Below are 23,156 nucleotides of genomic sequence, written 5' to 3'. Positions count from 1 at the left end.
TGATTTTTTAAAGGGAGAGATATATGAATGGTGCTTAAGAAAGAGCTGCCCTTGCTCTTTTTTGGGTGATTTTTAGAGGTAATATATTCTTTCTCTTTTTATCCAACATGGTATAAGAATCGGGAGCTCTTAACGATGGTGAGTTTAATAGTGTCTTACTAAAAATAAATGAGAAGAGTGAGCTGGTCTCCACCGAGGTCCCTGGCGTCCCCGCCCTCCCATTAACATTGCTCATTTCAGTCTCAGCTGAGGCTGAGCACCAGGAGCTTCCTGTTTGGTTTGTTTCTGTGTGTTTTGTTTTCTTTTGTTTTCCATCTGTACTTTGACTTCTCAATGACTGTTCTATTTTAAAAGGGAACTTTATCTACTAGTTTAGTGTTGAATGTGATAAAAAATATTGTATCTTCCCTCACCAGTGAATAATTGAGCCTTAAGAAGCAAGATTTTGTGAAACAATCCTACAGTCACTTTTATTTACTTAGCATTAAAAAAATTAGGAAATATTGAGCAAAATTCTCAGTTTGAGAAGGTGGGAGTCATGTTGCTTTGAAAAACAATTGACACCTTCCAGATGCTTCCTTTGTCTGCAGTTCTTGCTGCTTGTTCTGTGGGTGGCCTGCATCTCTTTTACCTTGGTCCCGAACCTCATGCTGTCCTAAGAAGGTACCCCCAAAGAACCCTGAAGTTGGGGTTCTGTTTGCCCACACTTATGCCTTGACAGTCAGTTCTCTTACAGCTGGCACTTGTTCTTGAAGGAAGGGAGCTGTCGGGATGTTTACTTCACATCCCATTTTCTAATATAAAACGGAAGGAAAGGAGATTGATTTAGGACGCTTAGTTACTGATTGAGACTCGGTCTCTAAATTGCTTGACAAATCAGTTTAGCAAAAGTAATTTCATAAGACTTCCATTTTCTTCCTTGGACTAAGAATTGCTTTTATAGATGATTTTGGACTATTCTTATATTGAAGTTGCTTCCTAAATTACAAGCCAGGACCTAAATAGAAATCCTTTTGTTCAATCTGATTTGTGTTCTACGGTAATTTTATTTTTATTTTTTAGGCTAAGAGTAGTTAAAGAAGTAGCCCAACCATGATGTGCCATATCATGATCCAGTCATAAATACAACAAACGTAGTTGCCTGCATCCAGAATCTTCTTTTCGGTGCCTATATTGGGAAATATAAATTTTTTCTTTGCCGTTTTTTCCAAGTATTTTAGACCTTGAAATAACTCATTTTTGTTTTGAGCTAGTTTTAGATCATAGGATCGCTCAGAGTCGAAAAACTAGTTAACGTACATGTGTCAGAGCTTCATTCCTGCTCGACAGGCTAGCACTGAGAGTTCTGGTCGCTTTTTCACATAAGGGATTTACTCAGACACTTGGCAAGGCCAAAGGAAGAAGTCTTTGTGGGTACCTGTGCTGGAACTCCGCGTTTTCTCTGCCAGATGAAGCAAATAAACTGTGCTGAGCGTGTCCTGGCACCCACGCAGCAATGAAGCCAGTCTGCGTCTAAATCTCAGCTCTTCTCGTGTATCATGGGGACATATTTACACCACCACATGTTGGGGTGGGGACCTCTTGTCATCAGAAAGTTAGGGACGTGATGAGGAGAGGAGAGGAAGAAGACCTCTGAGACTGTGTGTCAGCCTGTGCCAGCACAAGTTCAGTGTGTGTGTGTGTGTGTGTGTGTTGGGGGCTGGCGGGGTCAGACTTGGTGATACTGTGGCACAGAATCACTGGGTTGCTTCACCTCGAGTGACAACAGTGTCCTGTATGCAGAGCAGGAGGCCTTGGCTCTGGCGCCCAGGAGTGGCCAGACATCCCTGCCTTGCCTCCTGGGGCCACGCCTCCCCCTTCTCCCAGCTGCTGCAAGCACAGGGTGCTTCCAAGAGCAGAGCCGGCCTCCCTTGCCTTGCAGAGGGCTCCTTTTGGGCAGGCAGAAGCTGCTTTGAGCACTTTTCTTCAGCCAGTCTGGGGCTAGGCGAAGGCCCAGTCAGCCTCAGCAGGAGAAAGCTGTGAGCCCTTCTCTGCCACCACCCACAGGGGGCGAGTGCTACCTTTGCCCATCCAAATGATGTATCCTCTCATGGTCTTAAAACTGTGCATTCAAGTTCCTTGTCACTTAGGTAGCATGAGTGTCTTAGTCTCCACAGGGCTGCCGATGCAAAGTACCAGAAATGGGTTGGCTTTTATAACAAGAATTTTACTTAGCGTTGAAAGCTTTCAGTTCCAAGACCATGAAATGTCCAAATCAAGGCATCAGGAGAGATGCTTTCTCACCAGAGCAAGCTCCTGGGGATACTCTGGTCCTGCCACGTGGCAAAGCAACTTGACTGCCCATCTCTGCCAAGGTCCCTCCCTTCCCCTCCAGAATCTTCCACCTCCCATGGGCAGCCAGGCACAGGGCTTGTCTCCTCTCTCTTGAGCTGCTCTGCTTTCTCCCCAGGTTCAGCTGTGAGTTGTCAGCTATCAGGCCTATGGCTCTTCTCTTCAGCCTTGAGCTGCTCCGTGGGCCCAGCCTCTTGGGAGCTTCGTGCTTAAGCTTTGGCTGCTAGTGGTCCTTGAGTCCTCACTCAACTGGCAGGGTCAAAAATGACAGCTTCCTTTCTCTGTGTCTCTCCATTTTAAAAAAGCTGCAGCAAAAGGGCAGAGACCCAACCTCGGTCCCACCTACTGATGTGGTCCAATCAAAAGGGCCCCCACCCACAAGAGTGGGTTAGTTCAAGAACGTAATCTTTTTCTTTTTGGGATTCCCCAAATTCAAACTCCTATAATCAGGAATGAGATTGCCGTCTTGTTCAGGTTTTTTAATTTAACTTTTAGGGGGAGCATTGTAGCTCAGTGGCTGACTGCCTTCTTTGCATGTATGAGGTCCCAGGTTCACTCCCCGGTAGCTCCTCTAAAAAATGTTTAAAGCATATGGTAATTTAACGTTTAGGAAACGCGTTTGGTCTTAGCTCCTGAATGTAAAGCTTAATGTATCATCTTTTGTCGTCAGCAGTTGTGCTGCTCAGCCACCCCGGTGCAGTCGACCCTGGGTAGGCGGTCGGACTTTGGGAGTAAGCCAGCTGCTTGGCCTGCAGCAGGTAGCTTGATGTCTAAGCTGTGGTTTTCCAAGCTAGTCGCCTGTTTGGACGGAGGTACGGTCAGCTGCCTGGGGCAGTGCCTGGGCCTCGTGGGCGTGGCGCTGCGGGTCCCCATCCAGCCCCAGCCCCTGCTGGGCCTTTCCTGAGGCAGATGTTTGCTGAGCCTGGAGTAGCAGGGACTTCTGCCGGCCTGGAGGGCGCCGCAGGAATGAAGCCCCTGCTCACCCACTCAGTCTGGGAGTCAGAGCATGTCAGTGTTTTGAATCGGTGTTTTTGGCATGTCTTGATTTCGTGGGTTTCTTCTCTGTTTTAAATTTCTTACTAGGGGCCTGGAGAGAGAGGGTCATTGTAAAGAATGCGGCTCCATCTGCAGCACTTGGGAAACGTGTGTGTGCATGCTGGCGCGGAGGTTACGGGACGGTCAGGCTCGCACCGTTAGGCTGGGGCAGCTGGCCGGCCTGCACTGTTCTCTTAGGTTCTGGCTTTTCATTGGTGGGGACAGGAGAAGAACGCGGGCTGGGTGATCTGAAGACATGACGGGCACTAACCACCACTGAAACTATTACTGTGGCAGTTTTAGTTGTTAATCAGTTAGCGTCTGCTGCAGCGTCCTGCTGGTCTTCTTGTTTTCCAGATTAAGAAGCACATCTCAGTGCTGTCCTCTGCCCACCCTGCCACTGCCCCGCTGCTCTGTATACCCCCACCCCTGCACGACTGCTATTCTTTTTTGGCTAAAGTCATTCCTTCCCTTTTCTTTGTATTTTTACCACCTGTGTATTCCTAAACGGAAAACTGAGAAATTGTGTAGCTTGCGACTTGGGCGAGCTGCTTAACTGCTTTTTCTCCAGCTTTCCAAGGCCTGCTCCCCAAGGCAGGTCCCCACCCGCTTCTCCCAGCAGCTTCCCAGCTTATTCAGTGCCCTTCGTACTTCATACAGACATGAAAATCAGCTTTTAACAAGGTCTCAGCATATCCTGTTGGGATCTTGAGCACAAATTCATTAAATTATGTTTGGGGGGAGAATTGATCTCTTTTACAATATTGACTCATAAAATCTAGAATTAGGTACAGCTCTCCATGTATTTGGTAATCTTTTAACTAACTCGTAATTAATTTTGTATTTTTCTCTGAAACAGAAATAAATACCTTTGTTAGACTTGATCCTGGGTACTTCATTTTCTCTGAATCTGTGATGTTAACATTTTAAAACCTCTTTTCTGTATCTTATTGGTACATGAAAGTGTTCCTTTTCACAGAGGCCTTCCCAGACTCCCTCTCAAAACTACACACACTCATTCCACATTTAGAACCCTGCTTGGCACCGAAGCGGTGGTCAGAAATGTTTGCTGAGTGGACGAATGACAGCAAACGAGGAGGATGGCGTGAGAGCCCAGCGCCAGAGCCGTCTGGGAGGCCAGCCCTCTGCCCTGGAGTCAGCAGGCTGCTCCCGGCTGAGTGGCCTTGGTCTCGCGCTCTTGGTCACCTTCCAACTGGACTCCACCAGCACCGGCCTCTCCGAGCTCTCGTGGGTGCGGCCTTTGCTCCCATTTTAATGAGAAGCTGTGCTGGAAGTCACAGGAAGCTTCTGCAGTCCTGGGCAGGCGTTCTAAGCCCTCCTGACTTTGCGTTCCGCACAGGGGCAGCCCAGCTGCCCTGTGGGTCTCAGGAGGTGGAGGTCTTGGGGTTGCTGTGGCCTGCTCTTGTAACCTGCCACCGGTGCTTCCACTCTTCTGTAGAGCGAGAGATCTATCTTCCCCCGCTTTTCCCCAGCTGCATTTAAATAAAACCGTAACCTGGTTAGAGTAATGTGACATCATAGTGACACGTGTTCCTCGGAGTCCTCTGTGGGTGTTCCTGGCAGGAAGGCAGCTTCTGTTCAGAGGTGCGTCATCCCCTAGGGCCTCAGCTGTACACGGGGAGGGAGTAGAGGATCCCGGCACAGCCTAAAAGGCTCCGGGCCAGCACAGCCACCTCCCGGTGACAGCCACATGGTGGGGGGGCACACACGGGGGGTGGACAGATGGCGCCGCTGCCATACGATCCTCCAGCCAAACCAGGGCCAAGCCCATCTTTCTCCACTTCTCCTCGACCCACGCTGGTCCAGCCACTCGGCTGCCCCGGGCCTGCAGGATTTCTCCTTGGGTGGCCAAGTGGCACCTTATCAGAGAAGCTGCCAGACCCCCGGTCGCAGGCAGCACTCCTCGTCATCTCCTCCCCCTTGCCCTGCCTGTGGCTCGCCGCCCCGGGACTCACTTTCAAGTGTGTATGCACTCGCCGGTTAGCCAGGCTGGCTGTAAATCCCATTCTGCCGGAGATGGGGTCCCTTCTTCACTGCTGTGTCCCTAGCACTGAGAAGGACTGAATCAGACACAGTGGGCTGTCCTGGTCAGAGTTGGGAGGGGTCCCTGAACTACCCCCCCGGGCACCACCCTGCCAGCAGCCTCTGGTCGATTCCCGCAGCACCTCCACAGAGGGCCAGGGCTGCCCTGGCTACAGGGCCTGTTCCTGTGCTCCGCTAGGACGCCAAGGAGCCTCTCCGACAGGAAGAGTCTCCTCGCCCCCTGGAGTCAGCCGTGGCCTGCCTCCTGCCCCTGAGACCCTCCGCAGCCTTCATGCCCACCCTGAGCCTTGTGCGGGTGCAGGGCTGGGGTGCGGGCTGCGGCCCGGCTGCCCCCACTTCCCGCCGCCTGCTCTCTGCGTGTGTCTGACATCACAAGTCCTGACAACTCGGAAATTTATGTCTCAAGTCCCCGTTTCTCTCCTGCGACCCAGTCCCCGTTCCCAATTATTTTATTGTCCAGTTGCCATCTGGGTCATTACTTACAAAATAATTGAAGATCAAGTTTGTTGTCTTCTCTCTTACTCATACCTCTTGTGTCTTCATCCAACTCTAGCCTGCCTTTCCCTCTTACAGCCCCTTTAATTTAATTTATGACCCCCGTTTATCTAGAGGGACTCATCTGCTTCTTGACTACACTTTTACCTACTTCTTTTCTTCAGTGCAGTAGATGTGTCCCATCATAGAATAAAACTCTCTTGTTACCATTTCCACTCTTCACAGAAAGTAGAAGAATTAAAATCATGGTAACTTTCTCTCTCTCTTTTTTTTTTTTTGGTATAAAAATTTTTATATACAGAGTATTACCACTGAGCGCAGACAGCCTCCGACACAGTGGTACTTAACTTTGGAGAGTGAACAGGTCTGGGTGGCTGAGAGCCTCATGCCGCGCTCGTGGGTCAGCCAGGCTCTGGGGTGTCAGGGCACTCAGCGATGGCACTGCCTGTGCCACCTTCCCTGTCTGACCTGGGGCTTTGAAGGACCCACGTCCAGAAGCAAGCAGCCTAGCAGAGGGGCTTCTCTGAGAATACAAATAGTTCACCCAATGGGAAGCACTCAATGCTAGTCATTAAAATTTAACATGCTTTCTTTCTCAGGGACCCCGAATCAGATTTCTTTATTTGTATTTCTTTATTTCTTTCAATTAGCAGCTCTCTTTTATTACTGACAAAATCCTTTTGTGCATTTGTCTATCATACAATGCTGAATTAATATTTGAACCAGTTTTGGCTCTCCTAATTACATTTTGAGAGCAGGAGGACAGACTAAGACTACAAAGGACAGAGTTGTTTCTGCTTGGGATGTGGGTGAGGCTGTTCCCTTTTATATGCTTCCGCGTTTCCAAACTGTTATACAGAGATCATTGCTGTAACAATTGGAATAAAAACCGGATCCATTTTTCAACAGGTTACACCAAAAAATAAGCAATTGTGAATGTGGATCCAGTACTGAAAGCTTCTTAGAAACTTGGCAAAAGCTGTCAGGTGGTGAATGAAGGACAGAATGTAGAAATGTCAACAGCAGTGCTATATTAGGGTTTGGGGGGTGTTTGGATTTGTTGTGTTTTTTTTTCCCTCTTTTGTTTGAGCATAGGGTAGTAAAAATACGGGGGTTTTCCATAAAAAGCCTGAAGCAACCAGGTCTGACTCATCCCGTTTGTTTTGAATGAGCTAATGTCTGATGCCTAAGGAGAGATTTTCCAGATATTTATTAGCTTTTCACTGCTTGTATCCTGTGTTTATTCAGGCAACTTTTTTTTTTTTTTTGGAGGGTTGTGGTTTGAAAAATTCTTTATTAATTTTTATTATTGGTATTCTAGTGTGAAGGTAAGAGTTTTAAAATGGGTCCTAGACAGCAAACTGGAGTCAGGTATTCAGTCAGTTATTAAAGGGAAAAAACGTTTAAACTAGCATTAAAAAGAGTCAGCTGTGACAAGCCAGGCGCGTCCATCCCTCAGCAAGCCCTCGCTACCCGAGTGCTGGGCCCTGCGGGGCAGACGGGCGGCGAGGGTTCTTCTGCGTCCTGAGAAATGGCATGCATTTTCTCTTGCTGCGTGACGCATTACCCATCACGGTTACTTGAAGCGGCACACGTTTCCTCCCCGGGTCTGCGAGCCAGGAGTCTGGGGACGAGTTGGCTGGGCCTTCTGCTGGGGGTCTCCCCAGGCTGAAACCCCCGTGTTAGCTGGGGCCATGGCCTCCCTGATCTCGGGTCGTCTCCCAAGCTCACCTGGCAGTTGTGTGGCTCTGCTCTGCCCGTTTTCTTGCTAGCTGTCAGCCAGAGACCACTCAGCTCTAAAGGCAGTGGTGGTCCTTGCCTGCAGCTCCTCCTCCCATTGCATGGCTATGGGCTTGCTTCCAAGCCAGCAGGAGAGAGCCGCTGCTTCGAAAAGCCTCGCCTGATTAGACCAGGCTCGCCCAGGGTGGTCCCCTTCGGATGAGCTTAAGTTTATAGCTTTAGCCTCTACATTTAGGTCTGTGACCCACTTTGAGTTACTTTTGGATATAATTTAGATAGGGGACCTTCCTTTTTACCCCCATACAGATTACCAGTTTTTCCAGCAGCATCTGTCAAAAAGGCTTTCCCTTACTCACTGAATTGCCTTGACACTCTTCAAAAATGAACTGGCCAGGGAAGCAGATTTGGCTTGACTGACAGAGCATCCACCTACCATGGAGAGGCCCAGGGTTCAAACCCAGGGCCTCCTGACCCATGTGGTAAGCTGGCCCACGCACAGTGCTGATGCGCGTAAGAAGTGCCATGCCACACAGGACTGTCCCCTGCATAGGGGAGCCCCATGCGCAAGGAGTAAGCCCCGAAAGGAGAGCCACCCCTCGTGAAAAAAGTGCAGCCTGCCCAGGAGTGGCACTGCACACACAGAGAGCTGACTTAGAAAGATGATACAACAAAAAGAGACACAGATTCCTGGTGCTGCTGACAAAAATAAAAGCGAACACAGAGGAACAAAGAGCAAATGAATACAGAGAGCAGACAACAAGGTGGGGAGGGAGGGGGAAGAAATAAATTAAAATTTTTTTTAAATCTTAAAATAAAATTTTAAAAAATCAATTTTGTTCTATAGACTGGCAGTGGACACATGGAAGCAAATTTAAAATGCAATACCATTAACAGTTGCTCAGAGTGGAATATAACAACATATACAGCTCTTTTATGATATAAACAATAAAATCCTAATTAAAGAAATCGGAGAAGATATAAACAAGTGGAGAGACCTGTCCACGATTGGAAGACTAAAGATAGTGAAGTATCAGTTCTTCCCAACTTTATCTATAGATTTGACACAGATCCCAGCAAGACTGTTTGTAGCTATAGACAAGATTATTCTAAAGTTATATGGAAAAGCACCAGAATAGCCAGAACAAGTTTGAAAAGGAGGAGTAAAGTGGGAAGATCACTCCCAGTGACTTCAGGCCTTGCTGGCCAGCTACAACAGTGAGACTGGGGGGCTTGGTGGAGGGTTGAGTCCAGGCCAGGGGGACAGATCAGAGAACCCAGAGACAGCCCCGCCCGGTGTGGCCCAGCAGAGAGGCAGAGGTGCCGGAGCCGGGCACGAGGCTTCCTCACGGGGTGATGAAAGTGTTTTAGCGCTAGAGAAAGGCGATGGGTTTGCAACCTAGGGAGTGGACTAAATGCTGCTGAAACTGTGTCCTTCAAAATGGTTAATCTTACATTGTGTGACTTTCACTCAATAAAAAGAAAAAACCCAAACGAGTCCCCACGCTGTGAGCCAAGTGTCCACACGGTGAGCCAAGGGCCCGGGTGGCAAGCCGAGTGCCATGTGAGTGCCTGCGCAAGTGTGCGCATGGTGAGCCAAGTGCCCGCGTGACTGCCTGCGTGGTGAGCCAGTGCCCGTGCAGTGAGGCAGTGCCGACCTGGTGAGCCCAGTCGACCACGCGATCAGCCAGTGCCTGCGCGAGTGAGTCACGCAGCAAGATGATGACACAACAAAGAGAGTCGAAGGGGAGAGTCAAGGTGAAGCACAGCAGAGACCAGGAACTGAGGTGGCGCAGCTGACAGGGAACCTCCACATCAGAGGTCCCCAGGATGGAATCCCGGTGAATCCTAGAGAAAGACGAGAAGAGAAGACAAAAGAGAAACAGATACAGAAGATCACACAGTGAATGGACACAGACAGCAAACAGGGCGGGGGACGGGGAGGAAAAAGAGAGGCGCCTGGTACTTGGGGGCCCTCTCTGGCCCTCCTGTGGCTGCACCTGGTTGCTCGGCCAAGGAGACGCGCAGCAGAGCGTGCACTCCCGTGCTTCGATCCTGCTCCACATGCACAGGACCCTGGAATTTCCTGCTCCCATGGCCCCAAGCCTGCTTCCGGGGCCTGGGAGGGCCTTTCCCTGGGCTCTCACCATGGTTGTCTGGTGGCAGCTCTTTGCATGAACTAGAGCAGAAGATGGAGAGCTCTTAAGCGTGTTCCCAAGCACAGGGCCCCTAGCGGGCAAGGCAGCCCAAGTGTGGAGCGAGCCTCAGGGCAGCTGTGGCCGAACCCTCCCGCAGGCTGGCAGAGTCCTGGCTGAGCAGCACTGTGATAGGCTGTTAGGTTGATCAGTTCCTTTGTTTTTAATTATGTAAAATATTTGCATGGTTCCCAAGGGGAAACACCTTGGAGAGGTTTAGCTTCTATCCGTGTCATCTCCCTCTTTTCCCTCCCCATCAGTCCTCAGTTTGTCACTGCTTTATTCTACCATGTTGCCTTGTTAAAATATAAGCAGTAGGGAAACAGATGTGGCTCAATCAGTTGAGCCCCTGCCTACCACATAAGAGGTCTTAGGTTGTTTCCGGTGCCTCCTGAATAAGACAAGCAAGACAGTAAGTTGGCACTACAGGCAGGCACAGGGAGCTGACACAACAAGGAAACACAAAGAGGAAAGACAATGAGGGACACAACAAAGCAGGGAACTTAAGTGATTGAGCGCCTCTCCCACATGGGAGGTCCCAGGTTCTGTTCCCAGTGCCTCCTAAAGAGAAGATGAGCACAGAGCGAATGGACACAGAGAACAGTGAGCATAAACACAAAAAACAGCAGGGAGGGGGGGATAAATAAAGTAATCTTTAAAAAAAGTACATATACCTATATATATATATACACACACACACAACAGTACACGTTTTCCTTTCCCTTCCATTTATACAACGGAGGCACGTTACGCGTGTCCGCCTGCACCTGGCCCCTCTCGTTCAGTAGCACACACTGAGAACCCCTTTAGGGCATCTCTGGGGCATTTCCTGGTTCCCTTTTACAGAGCCTCACTTCCAGTTCCCAGCCAGAGCAGGGCTCATCACCCGTCTTCTGCTGGGACGGTGGGGTTGTTCCCAGGCTGTATATCACCCCAGTGCTGTACTGAATCGATTTGTGAATGTGTCCTTCTGTGGTTTTACCAGGGAATCTTTTACCTTCTATTTTAGGATTATACATAAGCAACAGATAATTTATAGTTACCCAGATTAAAATTTGAGAATCTTTATTTTTATAAAGTGTATTTATATAAGTGCTGGTCTTTTTTTCCAGAATTCTTTCATGGCTACAAAATCATATAATCTCAGACACCCCAGTGAGGTGATTAATTAGGCAATGCCTGAGTTCAAAAAGAGGGTTTGTTTGAAAGAACTATATACATACATACACACATGTATATATTTAGGGTTTTTTTTAGTCTTTTTTAGTTCTCCTTTCCAACATGTTTGGTTAACATCTCTAGTAAGTAGAAATTAAATCTCAAATCAGATGTTTATTAAGGAATGGAAATAAAAACCTGACCTTTGGAATAGTTTGTTTTTAATAGGTGATCATTTTTAAATTTGTCTTTGTAATTTGTTCAGTTTAAGCCAACAGATTAAATTTTAGAATCCTCTAGCACAAGCCCAGTGTTCTGTGGCCGTGTGTTTGACTTGTTTTAGAATGCTAGAAGTCCTGAGATAAGCCTCTGCTTCCTCCAAATGCCAGCCCCTCTTCCTGTACCCCCAGCTGGCACGAGGCCTTGCCGGGGCCAGCGGGTGCTCGGGCCTCAAGTGCAGCCTGCTGAGCATGTTTTTTGTTTAATCCATGAATCCATATTCTTACCAACCTGAAGTGTTTAGATTCTCAAACCAACGAGGGTTGTGAAAATCCCCTTTTAATGCACACCGTGTCTGCGAGGCCGTGTCACTTCAGATGCTGTCAAGGAAGCGCTCCACGATGGTCTGGGCCTGCATGGGGTGCCGTTTTATCAAGGTCACTTCCACGCTGACAATCAGTGTCTGCCCCGTGCTGTTTTTCTGGAGAGGTGCCAGATTTCCCACGGAGTTTAAAATGTATCGGATTTTTAAACCTGGTGCTTCTAAATGAGCTGCTGATGTGGGAATTGAAGTCTGTGGAAAGTGGTTGTCCTGGGGCTGCACGCCAAGCCACGTGCTGTGTGACTCAGCCTCCGACAGTAAACCAGTTGCCACGCCATCGCGGCGCGGCTGGGCCGCTGGTAGCTGTGGCCTCGACCTTCCAGCTGGCTCACCGCCGCCCTCCTTCATGCCCACCCCGCGACAGAGAGCATCATGGCAGAGGCCCCGGGCCGTCCCCTCGGGCAGCAGCTGGACGACAGCGGGGTGACCCTAGTACCAAGCTCAACGGGAATTTTTAATTCAAACTGGGGACAATGCCAGTTTCCTAGTTTTACTACTTCCTCCCAGCTCATCCTTCATAGTCGTTTCTGTCGGGCTCGGGGAAGCACTCACCCATGTCGCGGTACATCCTGTGGCCACAGGGCCCGTGGCCCGGGCATCTGGACTCTGCAGCCTGCCCAGCTGAGCCAAGCCCCTGGCGGGAGCTTATTCTGCTCTCATCTTGCCTGGTAGCTCCACCACAGGGAGACGTCCAGAGGGACACGGCTGCCAGCAGCTTCCCAGGAAGAGGTCCAGGCACCTCTGCGGGACCGTGGGGCCGACAGCAAGGCCCACCCAGAGGAGGGCTGGGGACAGGTGGGCATAGCCAGGACGCTGGCCCCCAGCCTGCCCCCACCAGCTGCTTCCTGCCCTGCCTGCTGAAGGGGGCCGGATGTGCATGTCGAAGAGCATGGAGTGCTCCAGAGGAACGGGCGGGGGCTGGGCATACTGCCATCAAGGGAGAAAGCGGACCTTGCTAATCACAAAGCAAGATACTCTCTTTTGAATCATCCCAGAGGCCTTGATATTGGAATGGCAAGGTTGATTCTTCACTAAAGGAAACTTACCTTTTGCTTCTTCCTTTGGGCCTGTTTGGGCAGCGTGGAAAGATAAACTAAATTAGGAGCTCGTTGCACGGTCATCTGCCCTAGCTGGACCCCAGTGCCTCCCAGTAGTCCTTCCCCTTGGCGGCCTAGCAGTCAACTTGCTGGGTGTGGGGAAGTGTCACCTTGCCACTTGTTACACCGTTGAGAGGACATTGAGCTGCCGCGGCCCATTCTCTGTGTACCCTACTCCCCGGCCCCTAGGACCCTCGCTGTCATCTGAGTCTTTCACTGTGAGAGCTTCTGCAAGGCCGCGTCTGTGGTGGAGGTGGTGAGTGGATTCCAGCCTCCACTGCTTGCAGGCCACCTCCTCAGGGCCTCCCTCTCCGCTGCCCTGCTCAGCTCACTGAGCCAGCACGCCACCCGCAGCCGCCTGTGCCCGAGCATCATCGCCTTCGGCGGCCCAGCGCTCCTAAATCAGGCACTCTGAGCTCTGGACTTGCCCCCGTTTGTATTGTCCAAGTGGCGAGGGAAGACTTGTTATCATTGACCACAATCCAAGTTAAAGCTCACCTTTTGTTCCACACTGTAATTGTAAGGGCATGGTGGGCTATTAGGACTCCTGGAAACGGGAGATGTTTGGCCGTGTGGGTGTCTCTTCTCTTAAAGCTCGTCTTTAAAGACCAGGTCCGGTTCACGATACTGCCTTTTTCAGAAGCAAACTGAAGTCTGAATTCTTTGTCTCGTTCCATCCCTCCGGGCCGTTGAGCCTGAAGTGGGCGCGTCCCCTCGGGGTTGAGTGTGGGTGAGGGGGTGCTAGTACCTACTGATAAGTGGAGCAGCTTTGGAGAATACAGTCTGAATCTGTATCTTGGGGTTGGAGCCAGGGAAACTCTATGTTTTAATTTTGTTTTTAAGTGTGTTTTTAATTTTTTAAAAAAATACATGTTCACTCTTAATGTACTGTGCTTTCCTCTTTACAAAGAGGTAAATAACACTGATATTATCCTATTAAGTCATTCTACTTGCCAAGTCAAGGTTCATCAATCAACTGAGTCATTATTTTTTTTCTGGACAGGGCGAATCAGTGAAGTACTTCCTGGATAACTTGGACCGGATTGGCCAGCTGGTGAGTAAAGACCCCCAACACGAGAATTTGGGGCCCCAGAATAGAAAATACTTGTTTTGAGACCAAATCCACTCTCCGATCCCCTCGGATGGGACCATGCCAGCCACGTGTCTCGCTCCTGCTGGCATTTTTACTGGGGTGGGGGGTGTGAGGATTGCCTCATTCAAATGGAGGGAACATTGTAGGTTTAGTCACTGCTAAGTGAAGACCTGAGTCTTGTTTCTAGAATCCCTTCACCCAGATCACTGTAAGGGAGTTGGAAGCATTCTTTGGTCAAGGGAGGATTTCTTTTAACTTTAAAAAATATATATATATATATTATATATATATATTATTTTTTTTTTAATTAGGGAAGTTGTAGGTTTACATAAAAATCATGCAGAAGGTACAAGGTTTCCATATATGCACCCCAGCCCCATTCGTAACCCCTGGCATTAGTGTGGCACATTTGTTACAGGTGATGAAAGAACATTATAGCTGTTCAGTAACTAGAGTCCATGGCTTGCAGCTGGGCTTACTGTGGTCTGCAGTTTCTTTGGGTTTTATTTTGTTTTGTTAATTATTCTAGTAACATACAACCTAAAATTTCCACTTTTAACATTCACAGTGTTGTGCTACCATCACCACCGTCCATTACTGAACCTTTTCCATTACCCCAACTGGAAATTCTGTACAATTTAATCCTCTAACTTTTTATTATGAAAATTCAAACACAGTAAAAATAAAATAGTATGTTGAAAGCCCAAGTTCATCGATACCCTTGCCCACCCCACCAGGAACAAATCCCTGTCATTTCATCAGGAATGTTTTAGAGTGCAGCTCTAAAAGCTGAGACTCGTAAAGTCATAGCCACAGCACCATTATTGCTCCTGAAAAGTGAATTCCTTAATATTGGCAAATAACCAGTCCTTTCTCAGATTTCCCCACTTGTCTCGTAAATGCTTTTAGTTGATGTTTTTATCCAGTAGTTTGAGTCAAAATTCTAATAAGGTCTATACATTGTAATTGGTGATGTTGCTTAAATTTCTTTTCATCTATATCTTTCTCCATCCATCTTTTTTTTTTCAATTTATAATGAAAATAACTGGATTATTTACTCTCTAGGGTTTCTTAGAGTCAAGTTGGCTCTTACATCTCTGTAGTGTCATTTAACATGCTTTCCTGTCCCCTTGTGCATCCTGCAGATTGGCAGTTAGCTGTAGAGGCTTAATCACATTCACATGGTTTTATGATCCACTCACCTGAGGATTTTTATTAGTCCAAAATCAAAGTGGTTTGAGAGTTCCTATAGCTGCCTGTGTGTGTTGCTAAAGACTTTAAATAGAGTCTTCCAAGAATAACATGTTAAATATATTGCAAACTTTAGAAAACAGTACTATAACACCTAAATTTGTTTATAGTAAGGTTTTGGGATGTATTTGCTCTGGAAGTTAGAAAAACTGAAGATATCTCTGGTACAAACACCAAAAAAGATGGTAAATTTCCTCTGGAGAAGAAAATTGGTGAGATTTTTCACTTGGTGCCTACCAATGAATTTTCTAACCGTTCTTCCTCAGAGTGAGATGCCTCTCTTCACTTTGAAATGAGCTAGTGAATCCCTTTGCTTTTTGTCTCATGGTTAATTTATAATTCTATAAATGTAATTTGCTTTTGGTATTTTGTTCAGTTTCGTTTTGTTTCCCTCCACCCTAGATTCTGGTTCTTATTTTCTCGCATTCTTTCTTCCTTTCCTAAATTCCTCCCTTATGCCGTATTTTGCAGAATTACTTTCCTAGTAAGCAAGACATCCTGCTGGCTAGGAAAGCCACCAAGGGAATTGTGGAACACGACTTCGTGATCAAAAAAATCCCCTTTAAGATGGTGGACGTGGGTGGCCAGCGGTCTCAGCGCCAGAAGTGGTTCCAGTGTTTTGACGGGATCACGTCGATCCTGTTCCTGGTGTCCTCGAGCGAGTACGACCAGGTGCTCATGGAGGACAGGCGCACCAACCGGCTGCTGGAGTCCATGAACATCTTCGAGACCATCGTCAACAACAAGCTCTTCTCCAACGTCTCCATAATCCTCTTCCTCAACAAGATGGACCTCCTGGTGGAGAAGGTGAAGACGGTCAGCATCAAGAAGCACTTCCCGGACTTCAGGGGCGATCCCCACAGGCTGGAGGACGTCCAGCGCTACTTAGTCCAGTGTTTCGACAGAAAAAGACGGAACCGTAGTAAGCCGCTCTTCCACCACTTCACCACCGCCATAGACACGGAGAACATTCGCTTTGTGTTTCATGCTGTGAAGGATACAATCCTGCAAGAAAATCTGAAAGATATTATGTTGCAGTGAAAGAGAAAGCCTCCTTACTTCTGTCATCCTCCGCAGCCTCAGTGGCTATTGGTCAGAATTCCTGGTGCAGATTATCTCTATGGTCCTTGAGTGGGTCCCTGGGATCCGTGCCAGCGGCCACCTGGCTCCAAGGTCCTGGAAAGCCGGGCAGCCAGAAGAGCTCCAGGCAGAAGGACACAGAAACTGATGTTGGCTACTGAATCCTGGGCACTAGCAAAACTACTGAAAGCCAAGGGGTCACTTTGGTATTCACCTGCAATACCTAGTAACACAGCTTTCCTTCTTTTTACATTAACTTTATTCCTTTTCTGACACAATTTAAATCGAAGCTTGTGTGTGCATGCACACACTCTGTTCAGTGACAAGAGCATATACACCAAGCGGCCTTGCAGATGGCTTCTCTAACTTGCAGGTCTTCGGTGAGGCAAACTAACCTGAAAGTGTTGCCTAATAGCAGTTTCTGGGAGATTAAATGCATGCTGCTGCTGCTAAACTCGGGGGCGTGAGCCTAGCCTCAGCCCCCAGAATTAAGGTCTGAATGCCACCTCCCAAAGCAAATGCATTGCCTTTTAAACCCCGTGCCAATTTCCTGAGAGATGCAAGTCTCAGTGTTCTAGACTGAGCCAAGTCGCCATGCTCCAGGACTCTCCTCCAGGTCTAGAGAATGTGATGGAAAGTTTTGCTGATGGGGACTTGCTTTAATGCTGGTGCCCCAGATCCAGTCTTTCTTGCCTTGTAGAATTACCCAGAAACGCAGCAAGTGACGGAAATGGGTAGAAAGGGCACACTGCCAGTGAATGTTCCTCTCTCTGCACAGCGGTGCTTTTAACTGCTTTCCCACCCCCTCCCTCCCTCCCACCTTGTCCCCCTCCCTACCCCAACCCCTCTGTGTTACAGACGTTTAAGCCAAATAGCCTTGCAGATGACTTCTCTGTCCTGATTGCCAGTCATCTTCTGACACCTGCAGTTGGCACATTTAGGGTTTCCTTCTTTGGGAAATGATGGAGAGCTCCACATTCCTCTCTGGAGCTTCTGAAAGCCTGCAAGATTGCTAGCAAAGCTCTTGCTACTGCCACAGCTGTGTGGTGGGTTCCTGACAGCTGACCTTTCAGGAAGTCCGCAAACTTTGGAGGAATTGGAGTTTCTCCAAGTCCCAGCTACACTGCCCTTGGACAGCTGGTTCCTGTTTTCAGCTCCTTTAAATCTGAATCTTCCCAAGGCCTCTTGCTTCTATTAATATATACGCATTACAGGTAAACACTATCTGATACAGCTCTCATCTGGGTGAAAAGGCTGTGAATGTTGATGTGAACTAGTAAATCTTAAGCTCAGTTAACTTGTCCAGTTTGCCAGGTGTCACTGTGTTGAAAAATACATTGCATTCCAAACTGGTCCCTTCTGTGTATTACTCTACAAAAGTCTGTCTGGTTTGGGACTTTTTGCAGCATTAAAAAAAAAAAAGTGAGAGTGGCTCACAACACAGCCTGGGCCCCTGCCACTGTGTCCTTTTGCCTCTGCCTTGGCTCACGTGCAGCAAGCCGGATGAGCCTCGTCGCCAGCAGATGCTGGCCCAGAAGAGGGAGAACAGCCCTGCTCGAGGCTTCCTTGACACCCAGCGGTTGACTTAGGAGACAACAGGGACTTCACTTTCTCTTTTGTGCTTGCGTTTTGTGTCATTGCTAGGGTCTCAGCTGTCTTTTGTTGGCTGGGGAAAAAAGGTAGTTTTTGTAAAGATTCCTGCAGCTCCCCATAAGTTGAGAGGATGTGACCCGGGATTAGTGCTGATGACCGAGCCTGAAAGGAGGAGGGCGGCCCCGATGGCGCATGTTCTGCCAGGTGCAGAGACCCGCTCTCTGCGTCTTCCAAGTGGGCCAGGGTTGAGGGCCTAGAGGAAGCAGAAACCGTCCCTTGAGTGGCGTGGATGGAGTCTTGTGGTCCTGTTGGAAAGGCTGCTCTCACGATGGGGGCAACTGGTGGGATTGCCTGAATCCCTCCCTCATGGCGCCTTGTCAGAGTGTTTTCTCCTGTAGACAGTCGGATGTCTTTACTAATTCACTTTCCCAACGGGAGGCGTGTAAGTAGCGAGAATCCAGGATAGTGGCTAGAAGACCGGGCGGGGTGGCCAGTTCAGTCGCTAATCCATGGTGGCCACAGAGCCATGTACTTGGCTTTGCCAAACTTGAACTTCCTCTTCTTTTATAATGACCTCAGTGAATTTGAAGGTCTTTAAAGAACCCTTCAGCTCTAAATTCTGTGATTTGTTGTTATTGGTGAAGAAGATAACTATTTACAAGGCTAAACTAAAGTCATTTGCAACTTTTCTATTCAAAGATTGTAGCCATTTTTGTCTCCAAAGCCTTAGGCTTTTTGGGTTTTGTTTTTTTTAATTTCACTTTTATCCTTAAATATTGTCTTTTTTTCATTGAGATGTTAGAGAAATAGGAGGTTGTTGTGCCTTGTCTATTATTGCAAAGATGTAACAATAAACTTGCTCAAAATAAGATATTTCCTTATAGTTATACTGTCTACACATTAAAAACACATGTAGGATTTTTCCTGAAATACATTTTTTGCTCTTCTGTTTGTAGAGAAATTGATTCAAAGATCTTGAGTCATAGCTTTGTAATTTATAGAGATCTCTAGAATGCTTATTCTTGTAATTTTTTAACTTCTTTGATAAAAGAAAAATGAGTCAGGTTATTTTAACTCCAAGATCAAAAACTAATCTTGAAACAAGATATTTCGTTATGACTGACGGGTTGGGGACTGGGGCAGCCACTTACCGTGTGGCCTGGTGGGATGAGGTGCACCCAGGCCGCCGTGCCCTTCCTCCCGGGGCGGTGGCGGCTTTGGCTGGGAGGGCTGGCGATTTGACTCTGGGGTCTCTGGGCGTTCACTACAGTGAGCCTTAGTTTTTCTTTGCTTAATATAAAATTTCACTCAGCATTCAAGGCCAACCCCAAATTAACTTCTAAGTAAAATTCAGAGCAAATAACTCATCCTAATTTTACTTGAGCATTCCTTACTTGTGAATGACCGTTTTTGTTTCCAAACACTAAGCAAAGCCTGGCACATAGGAGAAGCACCATAGATGGTACAGTTTTGGATGAAAGCCTCTGGAACACTACTTCAGAAACTGTAACAGCACACACCTACAGAGACACACCTGGTGGGAATGGCACCACGGTACCAGGTGCCGCACACTGGCAGGAAGCCAGAGAATGGCGGGCGGGATTCCGGGAGCTATGGTCCCCGGCCACCAGACACAGGGCTCACACGGGCACCGGTCTAGCCGTCGGCATAGCACAGGACATGGCCTCCTCCCGCTCAGGGCTCTGGGCTCTGGTGACCCACGTGGCTGTGCGCCAGGCTCTTGGAGTCTCAGCCTCTTCGTTTGTAAGTGGCCAAGGCGGGGATGCCCAGCAGTGGCTGCACAGTGGCACCCCCTGAGGAGCTTTTCCAAGGGGCCTGTGCCTGAGCCAGCCACAACCAATCAGAGAGCAGTGCAATTTACACAGTCGCACACGTGCACGGGCTCTCAGAATCCCAGGTGACGTCAGGGTCCAGCCAAGGTGAGCGCCGCTGAAGTGGGTGCCTCCGCGGTGCCTCCATGTCTGCAGGAGCCTGCGTTCAGCGCGGGAAGAACTGTACACTGCCCAGGCCGGGCCCCAGAGCCCTCCTGCATGGAGCCCCATGGGCGTGGGCTCTCCTTTGTGGTCCGAGTAAGTGAAGAGAGGCGGCGCCCTCTCCCCTATACGGTGCCCCAGATGTGCTTCAAGTCCTTGGAATCGAGGTTGCTTTGCTTGGAAGGAGAAGTCCATATTGGCTAAGGGCTTGCTTTGCCCAGCAGAGAGGAAATGAGGGAGCTGTAGCTCCTGCTGTCCTTGAAAATGTGCCTCTTGTTTCTTTTAAGACTCGGCATGCCAGGAAGCAGCCCTTGTCTGTAAATTGGAGGTGAGCTCTGCAGCCAAGCGTTGAGTGCTCCAGGAAGGTGGCACCAGAGAGGAGAGCTGGCACACTGCCACCTGAGGTGATGCTTCCCCTGGCTTTCAGATTTCCGCTCCCAGCTCCTGTTCTGAGGCAGGGTGGGACCTTGAAGATAAAGATGCCAGTTCCCAGAGGAAAGGAGCCAGGCAGATTCAGTTAAGGAGTTCATAAGCCAGACCTTCCCTGCTGACAGGCCCTTACAGGCAGACGGCACGCCGGCTTGGTGTTCAGAGAACGAGGCTGAGGTCGGACGGGACCCTGCACGTGGCACGGGCCAAGGCGCCCACGCTCCTGCCCGGCGCTCCGGTAGCACAGTGGCCTCTTGGGACGTCCCACTGAGAGGAGACCTCAGGCCACCAGAGGCTCTCATGCTCTTCGCTGTTTCACTGCTGTGTCTCGCCCTTCAGAATTCTCTGGAACTTGGAAGGCTGGTTATTTGGTGTTCAGGTTAGCGTATTAAAATAGGTTTGATTTCCAGGCTGCAGTGTCTGTCTGCCGACCATGACCCTTCAGTGCATGGCTCCTGGTTGCCCGAAGCACCCTGTGGCCTCTCCCACGTGTGGGTCATGGATGGAGCTTCATGCCCAGTGGCTCCCGCGTGGACTCTGAAGATCGCGTACCATACCCAAGAGGACATGGGTGCTCGGGACTGCCTTGGCGGGCACCAGTGTTGTGTCACGGGTCCCTGGGAGAGGTGAAAGATCGTCACTTTTCAACACTTGAATTTCCCTGGGAGGATGTTACCAGAAATGAGGGATTTATCAAGTATCCTGCAGGGTGGATATTCCTAGGAATGGATGTCCATGTGTAGTGAGGTGCAGGAATTGGGGTGCAAGTCAGAAAACGGGGCCTGGAGCGTCCCTCTGCCAACTGGCATGGCTAAGGACAAGGCTGAGAACTGCTCTTCTGCTTAATCCTGACTTTCGGAAACTTATTCCTCCATGGTAAAAATATTTTCATCAGTATTCATCGTGAGATTCTCAAAAATCTTAGATCTCATTTATCAGGGGGTTTCTAGGAGTCGTAATGGGAAGGAAACCCTGCGGCTCCCTTCACAGTAAAATTGGAGACCTAGCTCAACCTGAAAATTAGTTTCTCACCTTTGAGCTGGCTAGAGAAGGTAGCTTTTCCTCCAGGAGGTTTCCTCTTCCCAAGGGAAACGGGCGCGGCAGCCTGGCCCCGCGGCAGCCAGTGCTGCAGGTGGCGCCGAGCCGGGGCGCCCGCTGAAAGCCCTTCCTCTGCCAGCCAGTCCTCTTCTGCCAAAATAAAGCACTCTTCCAGACCTAGCACTTTGGCACCTTTTTATTAAAACTGAATTCACATTATTTAGTCTTCAAAAAAAAAAAGCCGATGTGCTGCTCTCAGGTGAACCTAATCCCAGCAGTGCGCAGCCGGGGCGGGGTCCCTGCTGGTCCAGAGCCCAGCGCCAGCTCTCGATGGCCGCACTCGGCAGCCTGGGTGGGCGTGGGCCGTGCACTTCACCTCGCGGCGCTGACCGGCGGCCAAGACGGTCACCCCAGAGGTGGGGGAGTTTGGCATGTGTCCCGTCGCGCCCGGCCCCCCACCCCCGAGCCTGGGGACAGTTCCTGCCTCGCGATGGTGGTACCGGTTCAGGCCTTCCTCTTCTGACTCCTGAACCCATCAGAGCAGGGCCTGCTGCTGGGCCGCAGTCCAGTGGCTGAGTCGGAGGCCATCTGGTCCCTCTGCAGACAGTCTGGGGCAGTCAGGCTGGACCAGGGCCACTGCACCCGCCGCATGGCAGGGCCCTGCTCTCCCTGGGTTCTGCAGGCCCGGGGGGAGGTGGGAGGTCCGTGCCACCCAGTGGCTCGCTGCTGCCCACCCCAGCCAGCCCTGGCAGGACTGTGTGCAGAGAAAGCGTGGCCGCCTAGGAGAGCGCGACACCCAGATCTCAAAAACTGAGCCAGGCCGCACCCGAGCCAGACTAACGAGCCAGTTGTCTGTGGCTCTCCCTGCTCACCCCATGTCCAGATTCACCCGGAGCCTCCCGGCCTCCTTTGTCCGAGCGAGGGGATGCTCCGTGCTGCCCGGCGAGTGCCCTTGGCGGGGGCACACCCTGCAGCCAGGGGCCAGGCCATTTTCTTCATCGTGCTTTTTAGTTACGAGTACCTGTTAGATTCTTTAGCAAGCCTGTTTGTGGAGAAATTTAAAATTGATCTGTATTGAGTGTTGATTTCTAGAACCTTGAATAATCACCTTTTGACTTTTTATGTAAATTAATTTAAAACATTCAAAATGTCCTTTTTCTTAATGCCATTGAAAACAAATAAAATTGGCATATTATCCTCTGTTGACACAAGTGTGGCCAGGAAATTCAGCGCTCACACATCCAGCCACCCATTCGTTGCCCTCTGTCCCTAGCACGCCGTGTCCGCGCTTGGCCTCAGCTGCAAGCACAGGGACCCACAGAGGCACGAGGCGAAGATGGCGTTTTGGCTCTAACACCTGAGTGTTTGCTCCAGAGTTGAAGTTGTGGGCCCTGGAAGGAGATGCCAAGGAGGACCGAGCGCTCGGTGGTGGCGTCCTGGAAGCTCGCCGCGCCAGGGCCCCCACTCGGCGCGGCTGTGCTGTGCTGACATCTCGGCTCATGCATACTGAACGCCAGGTTAAAATCTATATCATGAAGTGTGAAAAGTATTTTATAGCTGTGGCGGTTAGTTTAACATATTTTGTATATATGATTTTTATAAATCTATTAAAATTTGCCTTTAAATTTGTTTTCTTAGTCTGTTGTATCCTTGTAAAACGCATGCCACTGCTGCCCCCAGCTGCAGTTGGACAGAGAAACCTGCTGGAGGCCACCCGCCCCTTGCGAGTGGAAGAGCACGTGAAATGGGGCCGAGGGAGGCTCGTGCGGCGCGGCGTCCAGGGCTTTGCGAGGGCGAATTGGTGGAGTCTCCTGGAGGGTTTCGTTGTGACTCGTGTGCCTGTCGTGTTCAGGGACTGGCAAGTAGGGAGGAAGGGAAGGACCTGGGGACATCGCAAAGCTCCATCTGCGCCTCGGGCTGGCGTTGACACCCCCCGCCCCGAGAGGGATCTCAGGTACTAGCCAG

At 49.5% G+C, this 23,156-nt stretch overlaps 1 protein-coding gene across 1 annotated transcript in view; it reads left to right on the top strand.

Annotated features, from left to right (window-relative positions):
- Positions 1–22,820, top strand: part of GNA12 (G protein subunit alpha 12) — a 117,131-nt gene extending 94,311 nt beyond the window's left edge. Inside the window, exons 3-4 of the mRNA XM_058285704.1 lie at positions 13,717–13,767; positions 15,529–22,820. Coding sequence (XP_058141687.1) covers positions 13,717–13,767; positions 15,529–16,098 — 621 coding nt within the window. The 3' untranslated portion in view covers positions 16,099–22,820. The remainder of the gene's footprint in view (positions 1–13,716; positions 13,768–15,528) is intronic.
- The last annotated feature ends 336 nt before the right edge of the window (positions 22,821–23,156 follow it).

Source organism: Dasypus novemcinctus, chromosome 23, assembly GCF_030445035.2.
Source record: "Dasypus novemcinctus isolate mDasNov1 chromosome 23, mDasNov1.1.hap2, whole genome shotgun sequence".
Lineage (NCBI taxonomy): Eukaryota > Metazoa > Chordata > Mammalia > Cingulata > Dasypodidae > Dasypus > Dasypus novemcinctus.
Note: the sequence above shows the minus strand (reverse complement) of the source record. Positions and strands in the feature narration are given on the sequence as shown.